Source organism: Notolepis coatsorum (genome assembly GCF_963971535.1).
Source record: "Notolepis coatsorum genome assembly, chromosome: 7".
Taxonomy (NCBI): domain Eukaryota; kingdom Metazoa; phylum Chordata; class Actinopteri; order Aulopiformes; family Paralepididae; genus Notolepis; species Notolepis coatsorum.
In genome coordinates, this window is record NC_140171.1 from 87,355,768 (window position 1) to 87,376,165 (window position 20,398).

At 42.9% G+C, this 20,398-nt stretch overlaps 1 protein-coding gene across 4 annotated transcripts in view; it reads right to left on the reverse strand.

Annotated features, from left to right (window-relative positions):
• The window catches only part of map4k3a (mitogen-activated protein kinase kinase kinase kinase 3a), a 459,102-nt gene that overhangs the window by 111,228 nt on the left and 327,476 nt on the right, over positions 1-20,398 (reverse strand). For all 4 annotated transcript variants that reach the window (XM_084319042.1, XM_084319041.1, XM_084319040.1 and 1 more), the window contains exon 14: positions 9,555-9,613. In XM_084319042.1, coding sequence (XP_084175168.1) covers positions 9,555-9,613 — 59 coding nt within the window. The remainder of the gene's footprint in view (positions 1-9,554; positions 9,614-20,398) is intronic.

Below are 20,398 nucleotides of genomic sequence, written 5' to 3' on the forward strand. Positions count from 1 at the left end.
AGGGTTGAGGAGAGGAAGGAGTTGAGGAGAGGATGGGTTGAGGAGAGGACACTTGTGTGGCTTGTTGTGTGTGTGTGGCTTGTTGTGTGTGTGTGCGTGTGCGTACGTGAGAGAGAGAGAGAGAGAGAGAGAGAGAGAGAGAGAGAGAGAGAGAGAGAGAGAGAGAGAGAGAGAGAGGTGGGTGGGGTTCCACAAGGACTTTAAAGGGGAAATATGCAACAATTTAAGGCAGTTAAAAAATATCAGTGAACACAAACTCTCTCCCAAATCCCCCGAACTAGATGCTAATACTCAAACTGTCATCAGGTATAAAGTCTGAAGCTAGTCCATAGAAAATGTATTGGGAAAGATGGTAACGGTGACACTGATAGCACCCTGGGGAATGTTCTGAGTATAGACAGTTTCACTGGAATTCTGTTGCTAGGGAACAGTTTAGACCCAAGTGTACTTCCTGCCGGTTACTGCATTAGCAAACACTGCAACAGGAAGTAAACAAGTGGCCATTTAGAATGTTCATGTTGTCAAACCGTCCATACAGGTGCAGTACATATTCCGTTTCAGAACTGAGAACACCACTATAGAATAAACAAAAGAAAACAAACATTCTGTCAATGGAGCAGCTCCACACCGCATACCATGGTAAATGGCTGCATTTATATAGTTATTTTATCCAAAGCGCTTTACAACTTGTTCCTCACATTTTACCCATTCACACATTCACACACAGACGGCGGAGGTGACCATGCAAGGTGCCGACCTGCTCATCGGGAGCAGTTAGGGGTTAAGTGTCTTGCTCAGGGACCGAACCTCCGGATTACCAGTAGGGATGTCCCGATCCGATCACGTGATCGGGGCCGATCACGTGATTTTCCGAAGATCGGGATCGGCAAAAAAAAGAAAACAAATATGGATTTTTTTTTTTTTATTCAACAAACATGACCATGTTCACGTCTTAAACTCATACTGAGGCCTTAGTTTTGGTTTTAAATTGCATATCATCATTCATTTATTTATTGTCACACAGAGCAGAAGAATTTTGCCAAAACAAACCAATAGTATCCAGCTGCAGAACGGCAGACCAGCCAAACTCTCAGACCCAAATTAAATTTTGTGACAATAAATAAATGAATGACGATATGCAATTTAAAACCAAAACTAAGGCCTCAGTATGAGTTTAAGACGTGAATAAAATCACATGATCGGGAGCAAAAAAACGTGATCGGGACATCCCTAATTACCAGACAACTGCTCTACCTCCTGAGCCACTGTCACCCCCACATCACAAGTTTGATTCTTATGTGATTCTGGTTTCTGGCTCTGGCATGTTCACAGATATTAACTGAACTTTCCTAGACCGTGGACATTTGGGTGGTGTTCCCCTTTAACCACACAATATTTGACACAAATTACTTCTATTAGGACAAAATAAGTGAAGTGAAGGGAACTGGTAGTTTTGTACTTGTGTGTGTGGGGGGGGGGGGGGGGGGGGGGTGAACTTCCCTGGTACATGTTCAGTCTCTAAACACTAGGGCCGTCTGTAACAACTGTTTTGGTAACCGAATGACGTGTTTTTATTATTCTGATTATGACGGTTGATCAGCACTTTGAGTTAATTGGATATTTTTTTAAAGGTTTGCAAAAACACATACATCACATCATGATTTAATATATACTAATTATATATATATATATATATATATATATATATATACTAATACTAATGTTTATTGTCAACTTCATTCAAAATTGAATTTTCTTACACAATGTCCACATCAGGGTTAAGTCACCTTATTGCAGGAGTGGCCAACCAGTCAGAGACTAAGAGCCACAAAAATTACTGTGGTACCACAAAGAGCCACACCATTATAGCCAGCGTTTCTCAACTTTTTTTTCAGTCACGGCACCCTTCATGTGTTTATAGGTCTCACCCTCTGGCCTCTGAAGTTGCTAATGTCTTTTTTATTTGGGCCTCACAGGGTTAAAAGTACCCTGCGAGACCCACGGTTGCAAAATTACAAAATCACGTTTAGCCATTTAAAAAAAGAATGTTTATTTAAAAAATTTTAAAGGGTAACTATTTTACTATTTCTTTCACTATTTGGGCACTTTTACACAATTCCTGTGAGTCTATGGAACACACCTAGGTTTTTTTCAAAAAAAAATGCATTGTTTTGTATTTCTAATCAAGTACAGTACCGTACTTTTCGGACTATAAGCCGTGGCTTTTTTCCCCATTTTTCGACCCTGCGGCTTACTGTATATAACGGTGCGGTTTATATGTGGACAAAACCTGAAAATCAAAATATTGCTTTTTTACTGCATTGAAATGTTATTTATCTGTTCCCTTATTTGCTAAACTTAATACAACTTGTAAATGAGTTAATGTTATTTGTCCGACAGTATTGTGTCCCAATGGGAGTCATTCTCTGTAGAGGTGGGAACTTAAAGCTCAATATAAGAACGGCCATGCACCACCACTCACAGAATCGAGAAAGAGCAATCAATCTGTCAATCCTTTCCGTGTCCGGGTGAGGTTTCCCGTGTTGAGTCAAATTAAGCCGCAGGCTCCACTCCTTACATATGGTAATTAAACATTAAAACACATGTGGCTTATAGTCCAGTGCGGCTTATATATGTACACATCATTCAATTTAGCTGCTGCGGCTTATAGTCGGGTGCGGCTTATAGTGCGAAAAGTACGGTACTCAAAAACCGCATTTTTCTACCTCAAGATCTTAAGCCGTTTTGAGGCTGGGCTCCAACCACTGTGTGGCCTGGTGCCAACTGCCACATCAACTGCCACATTATTATGCAGCTGAGAAATCTCTGACATCACATATGCACATTTTCAGATGATTCAGTTCAGTGAGGGTGAATATTGTGAGAGGAGAATTGGAAGAATGCGCCAATATGAGAATTAGAGACATAGATCCTATTAATATAAGTCCACATAGCTAAGAAACAATGGTAAACACTGAAAAAGGCCATTTATAAGATAGTTCCCATTTAAGCACATGTATAGTCAATTGGTCCTGTTGTTCAGCCTCACAATGCTATTTGATAGTAAATGTGTTTATATGTCCCACCCTCTGGCCTCTGAAGTTGCTAATATCTTTTTAATTTGGGCCTCACAGGGTTAACCTCTTAAGCCTGAGATATACAGTAAAAGTGTATATTTTCAGCATTACGTTTGTTTACCAATTATTTTAACTGTTATTAGTGAAATATAAGATTATAGAAATCTCAGGGTATTGAGTCGGAAACCGGCGCATATTGACAGGAGGAAGTGGCACATCCAAAAGTGAGTGTAGTCTTTTGAAGGAAGAGACTCAGGGCTTTCAAATTTCGAAAAACGACCCTACCCAGCTCACACCAGCCCCTGTCAATCATCTGACTTCTGGATTTACTTTTTTATTTCTCTTATTTTTTGGGATTATCTCCCACAAACCTGAACGTTATTGCCATAAAACAGAACGCAGTTAGTTTCTCTACCTTTCTGTGAACGTCTTGCAAAAAACGGTGTTGCAATATGATGAAAAATGGTGAAGAAATTTACATTATAAAAAAGATGGCAGAATTCAGTACTGTATCTACAAAACCTTCTGTTTAATCATCTTCCCTTTATTCATTTGCTTAGATTTTTCAGGTCTGGTCAATTTTAGCATGGTGTTATTCACAGTCAAAGATAACATTTTTTTTTTTTAAATAGAATTGATATTCTCCTTTGGTTCATTACAATTTACTCAAGCCTAGTAACAGACACTATTTCTGACACTGATCCATATATGTCCCTAGATTCAGATACCAAGAACATGCAAATGGACCTGTTACGTACTAGAGGCTGGTCACTCCTGTGTCACCAAGGCATGCACGTGAGGGCTGCCAATTAGCCAATTAGTGCTGATTGGTTACCTGCTGGGGAGCTTCAAAGGCAGGCCCAGTAACACACATGCACTGTCTGTGCCTAGTGAAAGAGCTGTCAGGTTCTTACAGTCCTTGTCCGTTGGGTTACCAGTACATTAGTTTATAGTTATATTAGTAGTTCCTTGTTTTAGTAGCATTTTTGTGTTAGAGCACAGGGTTTTGGTGGTGATTACACATAGGTTGCGTACCCATGAGCCAGGGTCGTAACAATTGGGCGCTGGTCCGGGATCTTTTACCCCTAGAACTTTGTTTGGTGATTTTTTTTTGTGTTGCACGGGGTGTCATCATATTATGGTTTGGGTGGTGTTCGTTACACATGGTGTAACGTGGGGGCTGAGCCATTTTCATCAAACAGGTGAGTATGCCGTATTTGTTTGTAATTTGATGTGACTACTTATGCTGTTAAAATATATAGTTTAGTAGGCACCACATGTAGATAGGGATATTATTTTCTGGTTGTGGGTTAGCGTCCGGTGCACCGCGTACTCCTGGGGCGGTCAATGAAATGATTGTATATGATCTTTGACTGGTAGCAGGTGTGGTTGAAGAAAGTTAGGTCTACAGGGCATTAGTTTAAGGGTAGGTAGGTTAGGGCGGCCAGGAAACACAGGTAGTGTGGTAGGGCTTGATTTAGTGTTTCTTAGGGTAGACATGTGGTAGGCCGGGGTTTTCTGCAGTTTAGACGTAGAAGCATATGTGGTCACATCAGGTTAGAAGGCGCACCTGTTTGGAATATTTTGTTGGATTTATTTTGTTTGTTTAAGTGTTTGGTGAGCATACCTGGTAGCACCTAACACCCTGCGTGTATGACACGTCTATTTAGGGTGGGTGTGTTTTTTTTTAATTTTTTTTGTTTGTTTGTGCAACCTGGAAAGGTGCGCTCCGTAGAGCTCACATTTACACCGCGTTCCCTTCTGGTTGTTATTGTTGGCAATTAGCATTATTCATGGTTCTTCAGTGGTTCTTCGTTGTTCTTCAGTGGTTCGTTGGGGGGGTCTTCGTGGTTCGTTAGTGGTTCTTCGTGTCTGTGAGGTTGGGTGTGTAGCTTGGGGTGTCTAGTTCAGTGACAATGGCTTCCATCAGGGACTTTGTTGATCGCCCGTCTCATGACTTATTAGACAAATTTTCCAAAGAACAACTGCTCGAGCTTGCTGTGCACTACAAGGTCGAGCTTACTCCCAGTGAGAAACGTTTGAAACCATCTGCCTTGGGTGCTTTGAGGGTTTTGCTCATTAGGGAACAGGTGCTTGAGGAGAGGGTGGAGGAGCCTCCTTTGTCTGACGTGTCTCCGCTATTACCTGGTGTAGAGGGTGAGTGGAGGATTAGGGAGTTGGAGTTTAGAGAAAGGCAGCTAGAGCGAGAGCGTGAGGAGAGGAAAGAGGAGCGTGAGCTTAAGGAGAGAGAGAGGAGAGAGGAGCGTGAGTTTAAGGAGAAGCAAATGTTGTTGGAGCACGAGCGTGCACAGAAGGAGCTTGAATATAAGCATGCTGCCTTACAGGCGGGTGCTCTGCATCCAGAGTCACGTTCCGGGTTTGATGTAGGCAGGAATATTAGGATGGTGCCACCATTTTTTGAGAAAGACGTGGAAAGATATTTTCCCCTTTTCGAACGGGTGGCAACCACATTGAAGTGGCCTGATACCGCCTGGACACTGCTGCTGCAATGTGTTTTGGTTGGTAGGGCACAAGAAGCCTACACTGCTCTGTCCCTTGAACAAAGCGCTGATTATGAGCTGGTTAAAGCTTCCATTTTGAGGGCTTATGAGTTGGTCCCTGAGGCCTATCGTCAGCGTTTTAGAGGTTATCGTAGGTCCGAGGGGCAGTCTTATGTTGAGTTTGGAAGGGAGAAGGAGAACCTGTTTGACAGGTGGTGCACTTCTCAGAAGGCAGAGTCAAGAGAGCAGCTTAGGCAGTTGATTCTCCTAGAGGAATTTAAAAGATGTGTTCCTGATACCGTTTCCACACATCTAAATGAGCGTGGGGTATCGAAGATAAGCGACGCCGCTGTCTTCGCCGATGAGTTTGTGTTGACACACAAGTCCGTGTTTTTGGAGGACTACCGTGTTGAGTCCGGGGATAGGCGTCCTGTTCAGGGGGGCCGTTTCCCAAAACCGGTGTCTGCTGGTCATCTAACTTCACCTCCTAGGCGGGGTGGTTCTGCTGGTGCATTCCCAGAAGGGATTATCTGTTTTTACTGTAAGGAACCTGGTCATATCGTTGCTGGATGCCCGGTGCTTGAGCAGAAAAATTTCAGAACCGTGGCTCTGGTAGAAACCATATGCAGGACGCCTATGCCAACGTTAGATGGGGATGGGGAAGGTATCAAACGTGTGGACAAAGAGCTCGAGGGTTCCCAGAGGTTTATGATGAATGGATTTGTTTCCCTGACTAATGCACTAGAGTCCAAACAGGCTATAACAATTTGGAGAGATACCGGTGCTTTTCAGTCCCTCATTCTGGAGGGGGTTTTGCCGTTTTCAGAAAACTCTTCTTTGCATTCCGATGTCGTTGTTCGGGGCTTTGGGGGTGGGTTTGTGGATGCACCTTTGCATGAGGTCACGCTCAATTCTCCCTTAGTATCAGGCAAGGTTGTTGTGGGGGTATGTTCTCACATTCCCATAAAGGGGGTGTCCTTCATTCTGGGGAATGATTTGGCTGGTGACAAAGTGTTGGCTACTCCGGTTGTAACTCCCATTCCTGTGGTTTCTGAGGTCTCTAATGAGCTGGCACAGAAACATCCAGGAGTGTTTCCTGTGTGTGCTGTGGCACGAGAAATGTCAAAGGACAGAAGTGATGTTGTTGTGGATGTACCTCTGCATAATGATTCTCTTGATTGTGGTTTTGTGTTAGGCCCGGTGGTGAAACCAGAGTTGACAGGCGTGCCGGAGAAGCATGTGACAGGAGATGATATGGCAGCGCAGTGTCTCAAGGTCTTCCCAGCCTGTACGGTGGCTGAGGCCACGAACGAATTGGAGGAGGAGTGTGGGAAGGATGCTATGAGAGGTGCTGTTTTTTTTATATGACACCGTTCTAGTTGGAGGGGCTACTAAGCTTGATTTAGGCTGCCAGCCTTCCCACAATAGCTCTATTGTCCCTAATGTTTCACTTGTGGGCAGGGATGGTCCCAGTATGTCAGTTGATGGTTCTGACATTGATCCACATGTCCACACTGATTCTCTGCCATGCACTAGGTGTGATGGTCAACCTAGTTACCTGTGTCCTGTGGAGCAGGAGCCGCCTTCGCGACCTGGTCTGTTGAGTGGCAGCCATTTTGATTTTGATCAGGACAAAGTTATTTTGGGTGACGCCATTTTAGATGGTGTTCCAGACGTTATTGTGACTGTCGTACGGCCAGGTTCCCGGTACACTGGGGCTGTACCTCAGGCGGTACAGCCTACTCTGGATGTTCACGGTGTGCAGTATCCTGAACTGCCAGTGCCAGGTGGGATGGATATGGGTGCGGTGGTGGTATCAGTGATTTATGGTTTTGTTGTGCTGTGTTCTGTTCTGTTAAGCGCAGTTCTCAGGTTGATTTTGGTTTGCAGTATAATTCTGACAGATCGGTATCGGTGGTCGTGTTCGACAGGGGCCGACCCGGTTCTTGCCTTGAACCATTTTTATGTTTACGTTGGATCCTCCAGTTTACCCCTTGTTGTGTATACAGACCATAACCCTTTGGTTTTTCTTCGCAGCATGGTGAATTCGAACCATCGTTTGATGCGGTGGAGTTTGTTCCTCCAGGCGTATAACTTGGATATTCGCCACATTCGTGGGAGGGACAACGTGCTAGCAGATGCCCTCTCACGATCATAGTACCGGTGTTTGTGGTACCCGTTATCGCTGTTGTGGTAGAGGCCCTGACACCTAAGTGGTCACAGTTGTTTTTGTTTTGTTTATGGGTTGTTGTGTAGTGGTTGCCTCTTGGGCAACCAGTTTGGTGGGGGAGGTGTTACGTACTAGAGGCTGGTCACTCCTGTGTCACCAAGGCATGCACGTGAGGGCTGCCAATTAGCCAATTAGTGCTGATTGGTTACCTGCTGGGGAGCTTCAAAGGCAAGCCCAGTAACACACATGCACTGTCTGTGCCTAGTGAAAGAGCTGTCAGGTTCTTACAGTCCTTGTCCGTTGGGTTACCAGTACATTAGTTTATAGTTATATTAGTAGTTCCTTGTTTTAGTAGCATTTTTGTGTTAGAGCACAGGGTTTTGGTGGTGATTACACATAGGTTGCGTACCCATGAGCCAGGGTCGTAACAGACCATTTAAAAAAAAATTGTAAATGTGTATTCTAAAAAAAAAAAAAAAAAAAAAAAAAAAAAGTATACATTTTTTTTTTTTTTTTTTTATGGATGGAAGAGCCGCACATTGGCGGGCAAAGAGCCGCGGGTCGGCCACCCCTGCCTTATTGTGTTTATGACAGAGATAGTCAATGCAATACATTTCTCCATGTGTGTAAAAGGTTTAAAGTTGATAAAAGACTATTTACTTTTAATTCAAACACTAAATATGAACGCCAACGGTTTCCAAAGACTCACTATAATCTCATTTTAAGTGGACATTTGTTTGATAGTGTATCTTTAAAAAGCTCTACGTACAAATATCTGTGTATTTTGCTTGATAAACGAGGCCTGACAGTCATAGTGGTTACTTACCAGGGTGCAATTTGTGAAAAAAAGAAGAAAAAGACTCGAGGACATAAAATGATATCCATATCAAATGGGCACATGTCATACAGTGCAACAGAAAGTCATTTTCTGTTTAGTTTGTTTGTTGTTTCAATTTTTCTAAATTGAGGGATTTGCCCTCAAGCTACTGCAAAGAGATCCAATTAAAGGAACACGCCAACATTATGGGAAATTAGCTTACCGTCTTCTCCACAGAGAGACAAGAAGATAAGATACCAGTTTCCTCTCTGTGCGTTCAGTAGAAAGCTATCTGGCTGCACGTTTGCCTAGCTTAGCACAATGAATGGAAGCGGACATGACCGGTTAGCCTTCGGGAGAGGTGTTAGTTGGACAATGCCTAGGGCAGGCTAACCGGCACTGTCCGCTTCTGTTCATTGTGCTAAGCTAAGCTAACGTGCAGCCAGATAGCTTTCTAGGCAAGAAATTCATGTATTTAATTCAATACAAGAATGAACGATAGACTACCGGAATGGGGGGACGTCGAACGACCAGAGGTAGAACGTAACAATCCCTCCCGGCAAATGGCACCCTGGTGATTACAGACCTGCCCCTCGAGAAGGTGAAGAGGAACCAAAACCATTTCAGGAGAAGCAGCGTGACATTCCAACACAGATCCACCATCACTGATAGTGGCTTCACAATGAAGTTGAACTTTAAAAAAAAGAAATTATTAAATTTTTTACAACAAAACATTTCACTGCTAGCATAAAAGCTACCTGTGGTGGTTGGACTGACATTCAATGAATGACCGTTAGCCATTTGGGTCCAAACACAGCATAGTGTGCCTCTGAAAAGAGTGTTTGAATAAGTATCTGGTTATGAAGCGAGTCAGTGAACGCTCTCCAAACAGCGGGCTGAGAAAGACGATGTGAGCGTGTGCGTGATCGAGACAGGGACACATGCATGCATGCACGTGTTGCGTACTGTGCAGGTGTCATGTCACTCACTACTTCATGATGCGCCGCAGTCTCCTTCCTCAGCGGAGGGTTGAACTTCACCTGGTCGACTGTGGAGAAGAACAAAGAAAAAACACAATGATGTCAAAATCAGAACACGTTTTATTTGCTGAATAGAATAGAACTTATTATGAGGTTCCACAGTGTGACAGTATGAGTATGACAGTATGAGTGTGACAGTATGAGAGTGACAGTGTGACAGTATGAGTGTGACAATATGACGGTGACAGTATGTGTGTGACAGTATGACGGTGACAGTATGTGTGTGACAGTATGACAGTGACAGTATGATGGTGACAGAGTGACAGTGTGATGGTATGACAATGACAGTGTAACAGTATGACAGTGTAACAGTATGCCAGTGTGACAGTATGACAGTATAGTACATTTTGATGTATAGTACAGTATGATGTATAGTAGTGTGATGTATAGATGTATAGTCTGACATAGTAGTCTGATATACTAATATATAGCATAGTCTGATGTATAGTACAGTCTGATGTACCAATATATAGCATAGTCCGATGTATAGTACAGTATGATGTACTAATATATAGTACATTCTGATATATAGTTCATTCTGATGTATAGTACATCCTGATGTATAATACAGTCTGATGTATAGTACAGTGAGTCTGATGTATAGTACAGTCCGATGTACTAATATATAGTACAGTCTGATTAGTACAGTCTGTAATGTATATTACAATATGTGGTGTCTGTGGAGGAAAACAAATTCAAACAATATTCACATTTACAACAACATCATCATCTATAGCCTGAACCCTATCAATGACGACATCTATCCTATCTACAATTACAGACACACGTTCTCCTGAGTCACAGGAGCCATTAAGTACTGCAAGAACCCTGTGAGCTAGAGTGATAGAAAAAACAAACACAACGCTACTTAAGCAGGTTCTGGTTCAAGCACTTTACCTCCTGTCATCTAAGCCCTGTGGCACTGAGTCAAGGCAAATGGTGGTGATTAAAAGCTGTAGATAAAGTCCCCTAAAGGAACCGTACACTCACAGATACACGTCGCTCTCTCTCTCTCTCTCTCTCTCTCTCCCCTAAAGGAACCGTACACTCACAGATACACGTCGCTCTCTCTCTCTCTCTCTCTCTCTCTCTCTCTCTCTCTCTCTCTCTCTCTCTCTCTCTCTCTCTCTCTCTCTCTCTCTCTCTCTCTCTCTCTCTCTCTCTCTCTCTCTCTCTCTCTCTCTCTCTCTCTCTCTCTCTCTCTCTCTCTCTCTCTCTCTCTCTCTCTCTCTCTCTCTCTCTCTCTCTCTCTCTCTCTCTCTCTCTCTCTCTCTCTCTCTCTCTCTCTCTCTCTCTCTCTCTCTCTCTCTCTCTCTCTCTCTCAAAAGAGATCGTACACACACACACACACCCTCTCCTCTAGATTTTTGCAACCGTAAGATGAATACTTAATTCTCCCGGGAGGATAAGTCACTGCTGAAGACATTCAGCCAGAAGAAAGAGAGAGATGAGAGGAGAGAGATGAGGATATAGAAAGAAATGAGAGGAGATAGATAGATATGAGAGAGAGAATGAGAGGAGAGATGAGATATGAGAAGAGAGAGAGGAGAGGAGAGAGATTCAAGGAGAGAGATGAGAGATGAGAGGAGAGATGAGAGGATATAAAGAGAGATGAGAGGATATAAAGAGAGATGAGAGGAGAGAGATGAGGAGAGAGATGAGAGGAGAGATATGAGAGGAGAGGATATGAGAGATGAGAGGAGAGAGATGAGAGGAGAGAGATGAGAGGAGAGATGAGGTGAGAGAGATGAGGAGAGAGATGAGAGGAGAGAGAGATGAGATGATAGAGATGAGATGATAGAGATGAGAGGAGAGATGAGAGGAACTAGATGAGAAGGGAGAGATGAGGAGAGAGATGAGAGGAGAGTAGTGTTGTCACGATACTGGAATTTCGAACTTCGATACGATACCTTGAAAAGTATCGATATTCGATACCATTTTCGATACCACAGGGAAAAAGGTTAAATCTTAAAATGTAAAAAAAAAAAAAAATAATAATAATATATATATGTTTGTATACATTTTGCTTTTGTTGCTGGTCGATTCTCCTCAGCTTCTCTCTGGTACTATAAGAGAAGATAAGTATAACACTTTTAAAACCCTTTGTTTATCTTTAGATCAGACATTTAAAAATAACTAAATGATATAATCTTAGAAATTAAGTAAAGTTAATAGTACTGCGTGTTAAGCATAACAGATTGATTGATTGAAAATTGTATTAACAGATTGCAGAATGGGTACAATACAGTACGGCTCAATACACACAATTGTTAACACTTTGGCTGCCTAAGGTTAAATTCATGATATACCATAGATTGCCAGCTCTATTTGTCTATGGAGAAAGTCCCCTTCTTTGCAGGGCTATAACTTTTTAAATTCTATTGCTACATTGCCATTATTAGGGCCCATTCAAAGTCCTATATGTATTGTTCATTGTGTAGCAACGTTAAACTTTTTCATTCACATATTCATAGTAAAGTATGGTCTAATGTATAAGTATGTTTTCATCTCTTTCTGCAGCTTTCTCCAGAACGTGATATATAGCCCCAAATGCATTATATTGATGATGAAATACAGTTTGATGGCAATCAGCGCGATATAAAAAATTCCAACTAGACGTACTTCTAGAAGTTACTACACGTCATCTGATGTTGACTGGATGGGCGAGGGGGCGTTTATAATTCCGTGGGCAGCGTTATACCAATCATCTAATGTGGGTCAAATGTTGATAATAGCAGTTAGTATCGAAGACGGTAACGTTACACGCTGAAACTCACCCCAGTCTCCGCGCGCCGTTGGGCGATCATCGTAGAGTAGAAATCTTATCATTATGGGATATATTTTTACCCGGTCCATCTCCAGCTTGTATAATGGTATATACGTCCAAATCATGTTGTTTATCAAGTTATTGCCAATCGATCACTGTGTAGCGTGACGAGCCAGAGTCCCATGACCTATAGCGAGCGCCCGGAAGTACTACGGACGTCTAGCACAACCTCTATGGCACATCCTGTTTGGCGATTGCGCCGATCGGCCACCAGATGGCGCTCCTGAAACGCCAGAGAGCTCAGTGGGTCCTGCTGGTGGATCTCAGGCCAGCGGAGGGGACATATGAATCAGATCGCAGATTTTTTAAATATTGATATAAGGACGCTGTACAGCGTCCTCCGGCAACTTGAGCATGGCCCGCAATGACGTCAAAAGACGTTTCATGGCAGTCAAAGTGTTAAGGGGATGCAAACCAGAGAAAGACTTTTGACGTCTTGTTTACATCAGGGTCCCCCATTTTCAATTCATCATAACATTTATGACATACAGATAAACAGTACTGTTTAACACTTTGATTGCCAGCGTGGCGTGCACTATTTATCGTTGGATGCCACCACCCACTTCAATGATAGCGCTCTAAACGCATAATCTCTGTCTTAAATTATGGCTATGTGTCTAATCTGCCCGTCGTTTATCAATGACTTGTTTGCAGTCAACATTGTCGAGACGGATTGTTTTTTAAGCATTTTGAAAAGCCCTAGTTTTTCAGGAAAATATATAGATTCCGTGATAATCGCCCTTTACTGGAATATTCTGGCATACACAAAACACTTTGAAATCTTTCGGCCTATTTATGAATCGTTTTCAAATAAACGCTAGATTATCAATAGTTGAGCTCAGAGAGAGTCTGCAATACTAGCGTGAGGCTCGATTGATGAAATATGAATTCAAATCACTAATAAAAAAAATACGACATAAAAACGCTATATAGCGTTGGTGGCACTCAACTGACGGCATGAACTAACGACAAAACGTGTCCCTGGCACTCAAAGTGTTAAGAGACAGAGTTTCTAAAAAGAGAGTATATACAGTTAATTGACTTCTGACCATTATAGTCAAAGTATTTTCCTATGAACTGAAACTCATAAGACCACATAAGGCTAGCATCATTCAGTCACAGCTATATTGGCCAACATTAGCCAGCTATCTAGCCAGCTACTGCACCATGAACTGCCAGCCAGCCAGCTGGCCAACCCCAATCCAGCCAACCGTACAAATTACGGTCTCAGCCAATCACATCGATATGTACAGTTAGTTAGCTAGCCATTCCATTGCGAATTAAAAGGTAGGCAGCCAGCCAGCCAGTATTAGCTAGCTAGTAGCTAGGTAGCTAACGTTAGCCAACTGAGAAAGATAGCTAGCTAGCCAACAGCTAGCCAACAGCTGCAAGCCTGCAACGAACGCCACGAAGGCCAACATTAGACAACGCCTCATGTATTAAACTAAAGTCAATCGTTTAATGGGTCATTTTGTTTAATGATTCAGGGATGTTGAAAGAAGAGCTGTCGAGGCTCTGCACTTGGAGCGAGTGAAAGCCGAGTTGTGTTGACAAGACACTGTGAGGGGAGGGGGGAGGGGGAGGGGCAATGCCCCAGCAGCGTGTGTGCGTGTGTCAACAACTTGCTGTAGGAGAGAAGACTGCGAGAACGCCAGCTGGTATCGATATTGCAGAAAGTATCGATATTGCGGGAAATTAGTATTGAAACTGTTTTAAATATTCAGAATCGATATTTATCGAAAAATCGATATTTTTGACAACACTAGAGGAAAGATGAGAGATGAGGAGAGGAGAGAGATGAGAGGAGAGAGAGAAAGAGAGAGATGAGGAGATACAGACAGATGAGGAGCGAGATAAATGGGAGGAGAGATAGATGAGGAGAGAGATGAGAAGAAAGAGAGAGAAAGAGAGGAGATACAGATAGATGAGACAAGAGAGAGAAATGAGAGATGGGAGGATTCAGATTCCTTTTTGTCACTTATTACAGTGCTTTACAGCAAGAACAGTGAAATTCTATTTATTGTGGTCCATCAACCATAGCAGCTTCTTTCTTAGTAATAAGATAGATTCTTAACTCATTCCCCGCCAACCAGTGTTAATTTTGGCAGCTATTTTAATTTTAGTTTTAGTCTTAGTCATGTCAAATGCTCCTTTTTCGTTTTCATCATATTTAGTCACCTTCATTTATTTTTCGTTTAGTCAGTTTTAGTCAACTACAGGTCTGAGCATTTTAGTCTTAGTCAGTGTTAGTCTCGATTTTGTCTTTTGTTTTTGTCGCAGGAAAACTGATGATTTTTGTCTAGTTTTCGCGAATGAAAATAAGGCATTTTATATTTTTTAATTGTAAATAATGCAATTCTATTTATTAAGTATAGTCTAGCTGTTACGAAGGATCAGATTAAACCGAATATATATATTTATTGATTGATATATATTGCATAATATTTGTATATCGTTTGATATCCCTTGTATATTCCTTGTACATATACACGGAATATCCCTTTAGCCTAGTACAGACCATAATATTTCATTCTCCTATTGGACAGCGGTCCACAGGCGCCAAGGCCATACCTTCAAGGTCGGGTTCAAAGTCACCGCCGGGGACATGCCTGGACATGAACGGTACTGCGCAAGGATATGAGACAGGAATAAAGCTGGTACTAGTTTATTCATCTAAGCGTATAAATACGGCGCAGGTGAATACAGAAGCACTTAGAGAGTTACCCAATAAGTTGAAGCCTCACCCACGATACGACGTGCGGTGAAGTATGGCCTGTTTGGCCCCAAATAGAGCATTGAGACCGCGTGCGAATTAATAACTGAAGTGTCAGAGTTTAACGCTGTACCGTCGAGTTCGACCTATTCTATTAAGTCAGTAATAGTCTATTTGTGTATAGTGTATCGTGCGGCTAAAGTTCTACAGTGACCAGCATCACCAACGTTTCCTCGTATCAGCTAGAGTGCTTATCCAGGCTGGGCTGCTTACCATGGCGCTTTCACCCGAGGGGCCCTAGACGAGGACCGTGTGGATTATGTACACTGGATAACCTACCGACGACTGCATAGCCCTTTTCGGCTGGATTATATTTGCTTTTGGTCCTGTAATTAATGGAGCGGAGAATCGCCGACACCCACAAGTGTGTGGGATTTAACCTGTGAGGAGCCACGTCGAGTCTGCCTCTCAGAAGTCTGAGGCCGGCTAGCTTTCTTCCATGTGGAGCTACATGCTACGGAGAACAGCTGTATTCGTCTGCGGATCAAGATCTTATTGCACCGTCTCCTGTACTTGGAGTCTCCTTATCATCGTTGACCCAGACTCTACTACCGACAGATCCTCTACCCTTGCTGGCTTACAACCGGGGGGACCCTACCAGTATCTCCCGCTATATTACTAGTGTACCATAGATATAATTCCCTAAGATTCAGGTTGTATGATTATCTCCTGCGTAATATGAGAATGGACATTCGTTATTGATTTGCCTACGCACATTCCTTTGCCTTATAAGCGCATCCAAAGTGAAGTAAAGTAAAGTATATTATGTACCTTTTGCTGCTAATAAATACTTAAATACAGCTTTGTGTGGAACCGAGTCATTGTGGGGAAGTGTTCATCATTAGATACCTGTGTACTGTATGGCCAGTAGGAATGTACATAAGACGGTAGTGGTTTAATGATACCATACTTATCAATACAGTCAGGGAATTGTACCCCTCAGTTACACAAAACCCTATCAGCTGATTCATAATAAATTCAGTAGAAGGCTAGAAGCCCAATAGTAACCAAACATTCCTTGAAATGGTCAATAGATTCAGAAATAGTCAGACATGGAATGGAACATATTCTGATTTAAATTGCTTATTTAATATTTTTTACCAACAAAGCAACATTAGGATAGTGTAAATACACAGTACACACTGATTGCAATTCTCACTGGGACCTACTGTATACATTTCACACACATCACACACACATTCCCTTTTGTCCGCCGAGTACAACCGTAGATCGCTGACGTCACTTTAAACGTAAAGCTTAAAATGGCGGCCTCCATCAGAGCATTCGGCTAACAACATTAGCTTAGCGAACCTGCCACTGCACTTCTATGTGCATAAAGTGTGCTAACAAAATATCACAGCCCCTAAGACAGAGCGTTCTAACTCTACTGAGCATGTACCCAACATTATATGAAAAATAAAAGTCATTACGATGTTTTAGTGCGCTTTAGGGCTGCAACGATTAGTCGACATAATCGACGATGTCAATCATAAAAACTCACTGACGCAGACTTTTTGCGTCGTACTTTTTAATTTTTTTTTTATTATAATATTTTTTTTATATAATATATTTTTTTGCACTACCTATCTTTGTGAAAGTGACCTCTCAGCTCTGGTCCAGCTGAAGACAAAGCAGAGGAACAGATTGGACATTGAGCATGACCTCAGAGTTGCTTTGTCTACCATCACCCCAGACTTTGAGACTCTTGTCAGGAGCAAACAACATCCCCAGTTATCCTATTAGTTCCCTGGGATGTTAACACTTTGCCGCCCAACCACGAGTTAACTCTGGTTTCGGTGCCATGCGTTGAGGACTAGAGCCACGAGTTAACTCGTGGCAAGTTGTTATTGTTTTATTCCATATTAATAAACGGATCAAGATCCCCCATCGACTCTGCAGATTTACCCGCCTCTTTGAAATCGGCGACATGCAATACCGGCCAGATCCTCTTAAGGGCGCCATCGCTCCACTGCAGTATCATTGTGGGCGAGAGGATATATATATATTTTTTTTACAGTCTATGGGCGTTTCATTTTAGCCTGATCCCAAGCGAACATCCTGCACCGTTGATCACGGTTCGAAGCGCAGATTTCAGCCTGGAATAATGGGATTTATGATCAGCCAATGGACATATCGATCTACCAGATGACAATGAATAATGGGGAAATGCTGCCGGCGATCACATGGGCTGACGGTAGGACCCTCTTCACCCAAATTACAGCCGGATCAGACATTGTTGTAAAACGCAAGCAATCGATCAGTGAATATGGCTACTTGCACGAACACACTATTGCTAATCAATAATACTAATCGGCGTCCCCCGCCGCCCCCATTTCATCCATAGATGCTCTGTAATAGTCCGGATGATAAGCCGTTTGTTTTATTTCATTTGAATATATACAACAGAAATGCCGTTCGATGACTTCCGGTTTGACCGCGGAAGAACATGGCTGCTTAACTCGCGAGCTCCCCGACAGCAAAATGATTTAGCCCCGGAAAACATTTATTAACAGCACCAGGGTATATATTTAATAGGAATGAAAGAAGGGGCTATCACGAGACGTAGGGCGAACACGATTACAACTGAAAAGGACGACGGAATGGCAGAGAATGACGACGTAACGGGAGGAAAAGATGGCGACGATGACTGTGAACAAGAGGCCACGCTGTTGAACATATACAAGGAGCTCAAAGACTTCAGAAAAGACAATGAGCGTCAATTTCGGGAAATAAAGAATGATATGAACAGAATGAACGACAGGCTCGGTGAAACGGAGGGGAGAATCGGAGAAAATGAAAATGTGCTTGATGCGGCGACGGTTTTAATCAAGAAACTGATACAGAGGCAGGCCGACATGGAGGCTAAACTGCTCGACCAAGAGGGCAGAACGAGGAGAGAGAACCTGCGGGTGTATGGTATCCCAGAGGAGAAAGAGGGAAAGGACATGCATGGATTTCTAGACGGCCTGTTTAAGGACGCACTCGGACTGCCTCATGACATGGACCTTCGTATCGAACGAGCACACCGGGCATTGGCCCCAAGGCCTAACAACCCGCAGCTGAAACCACGGTCAATCGTGGTTAAGTTTGGGAGTTACAAAATGAAGGAAGAGATAATACGCCGAACGTGGCAGAAGAAAAACGTCTCATGTGACAACGAACGCTTCTATGTCGACCATGACTTCCCCACTGAAATACTGAAGAAGCGAGGAGAATATGCCGAGGCCAAGAGAATAATGAAGGAGAAGAATCTCAAGTTCCAGACACCGTATCCAGCGAAGATGAGGGTATTCTACGAGGATGGCACCCGCCTGTACCAGAGCGCAGCGGAGGCGACGGCGGATATGGCAAAACGTGGATTCAAGATCACCGTGGTGAACCCGACTACCGACCCGGATCGAGAGGAGATACTGCGGCTGTCTACATGGCAGACAGTGGGAAGAAAACGGGGACCGGGGGACGACATGCAGGCGACGGGGACTGAACGCCCCGCACAGCAGGGCAATGGACATCACGGATACCGGGAGAAACTACAGGGATTCAGACGGGGACAGTCGGAGGCGGACAATTAAGATAAAGTTCATGAAGCGCATGGATACAGATAAGTCACGGGGGCATCGTCATAGAATAAATAACATCACAAAATGCCAATATGTATAAGAAAAGACAAAAAAAATAAAAAAAGTGATTAAAAAAAAGAAAGATGTGAAATGAGAATAGAGGGCAATGAATAGGAGAGTATGCTAAAAATGTGGGAGGGGAAATATCCCGGATGGATAAAGAAAAAGTATAACAAAATGAACCACAGGCCATTATGGCTATGTCATAGAAGTTACAATGTACCAATATATATCTAAGAGGTATACAAATGTTAATTGTTGGAAACGTTACCGTTTTGACAAGTTCAGTTGAATTGATCGCACTGTATATAGATTACAGTGTGAGCCATACGTTACATCAGGGTATACAAAATAGTAGGGGCACAGTTTTGGGCAACCTGCCTTGTGCCATATGCACTCCTCTGTTAGTCGAGGGGGACCAAGGTGCACGGGTGAGTATCGATCTCACCCTCGGTACAATTGTTCTATCTGGGGTCCTGTCGAACGTAGCTTGGGTAAATGTGGGGGGGGGAAATGTATTTATGTTTTTATATGTTCTTTTTTATTTCATTGTGTACTATACTATTGTATATATATCTTCACAGTCTCAGGAACTAGATATAGAAATGTGGGAGATTGCGCCCCAGACATAGAGGTACTACGTCCTGGATTGCACAGGGGAGATACATTACGAGGAATATGGGGCTGATTAAAATAGTATCGTGGAATATAGACGGATGTCATCATCCCATTAAGAGAAAAAAGATACTGACGTTCTTGAAACAAAAAAAGACGGATATTGCACTAATTCAGGAATCGCACCTGGATGAGGAGGAGTCGGCCAAGCTTAAGAGGGATTGGGTGGGACAAATATTCTATAGTACGTTCTCTTCTAGGAAGAGGGGGGTGGCAATATTGGTGAGAAAAAACATAGACGTAAAGGTGCACAATAGTTTCTCACATGATGAGGGAAGATGGGTTATACTGGATGCTGATTTAGAGGGACAGAGGACTACCTTAGCTAATATATATGTGCCCAACGGGTCGTCCTCAGACTTTTTCCATGAAGTATGTGAGGTGATCAGGAAAATAGGGAATAGCAACGTAATCATAGGGGGGGACTTCAACCTGGTTGGAAACACCTTAATGGACAAAATCAACCCAGGACCGCTGACAACGCAGGGAGACTGGCGGTTGGTGTACTGATAGAGGAATTGGGTCTAGTGGATATTTGGAGGGTTATGAACCCACAGGAAAGAGACTACACGTTTTACTCTCACCCGCATTCCTCATACTCTAGAATAGATTATTTCCTGATCTCTAGCGCGCTGGTAGAACAGGTAGCAGATACTGGGATAGGGAACATTGTAATATCTGACCATGCTCCGGTTGATTTAGTGATCACATCCATGGAGGAAGGGCAACGATCTCGGAGATGGCGATTCAATAACCTGATGTTAAATGATGAAGGATCGTGTGCATACATTAGAACTATATTTAAGGAATTCTGGGAACTTAATGAAGGGTCAATAGATGATAGTGGCATAATGTGGGACACATGTAAAGCTTAGATGAGAGGACGACTCATACAATA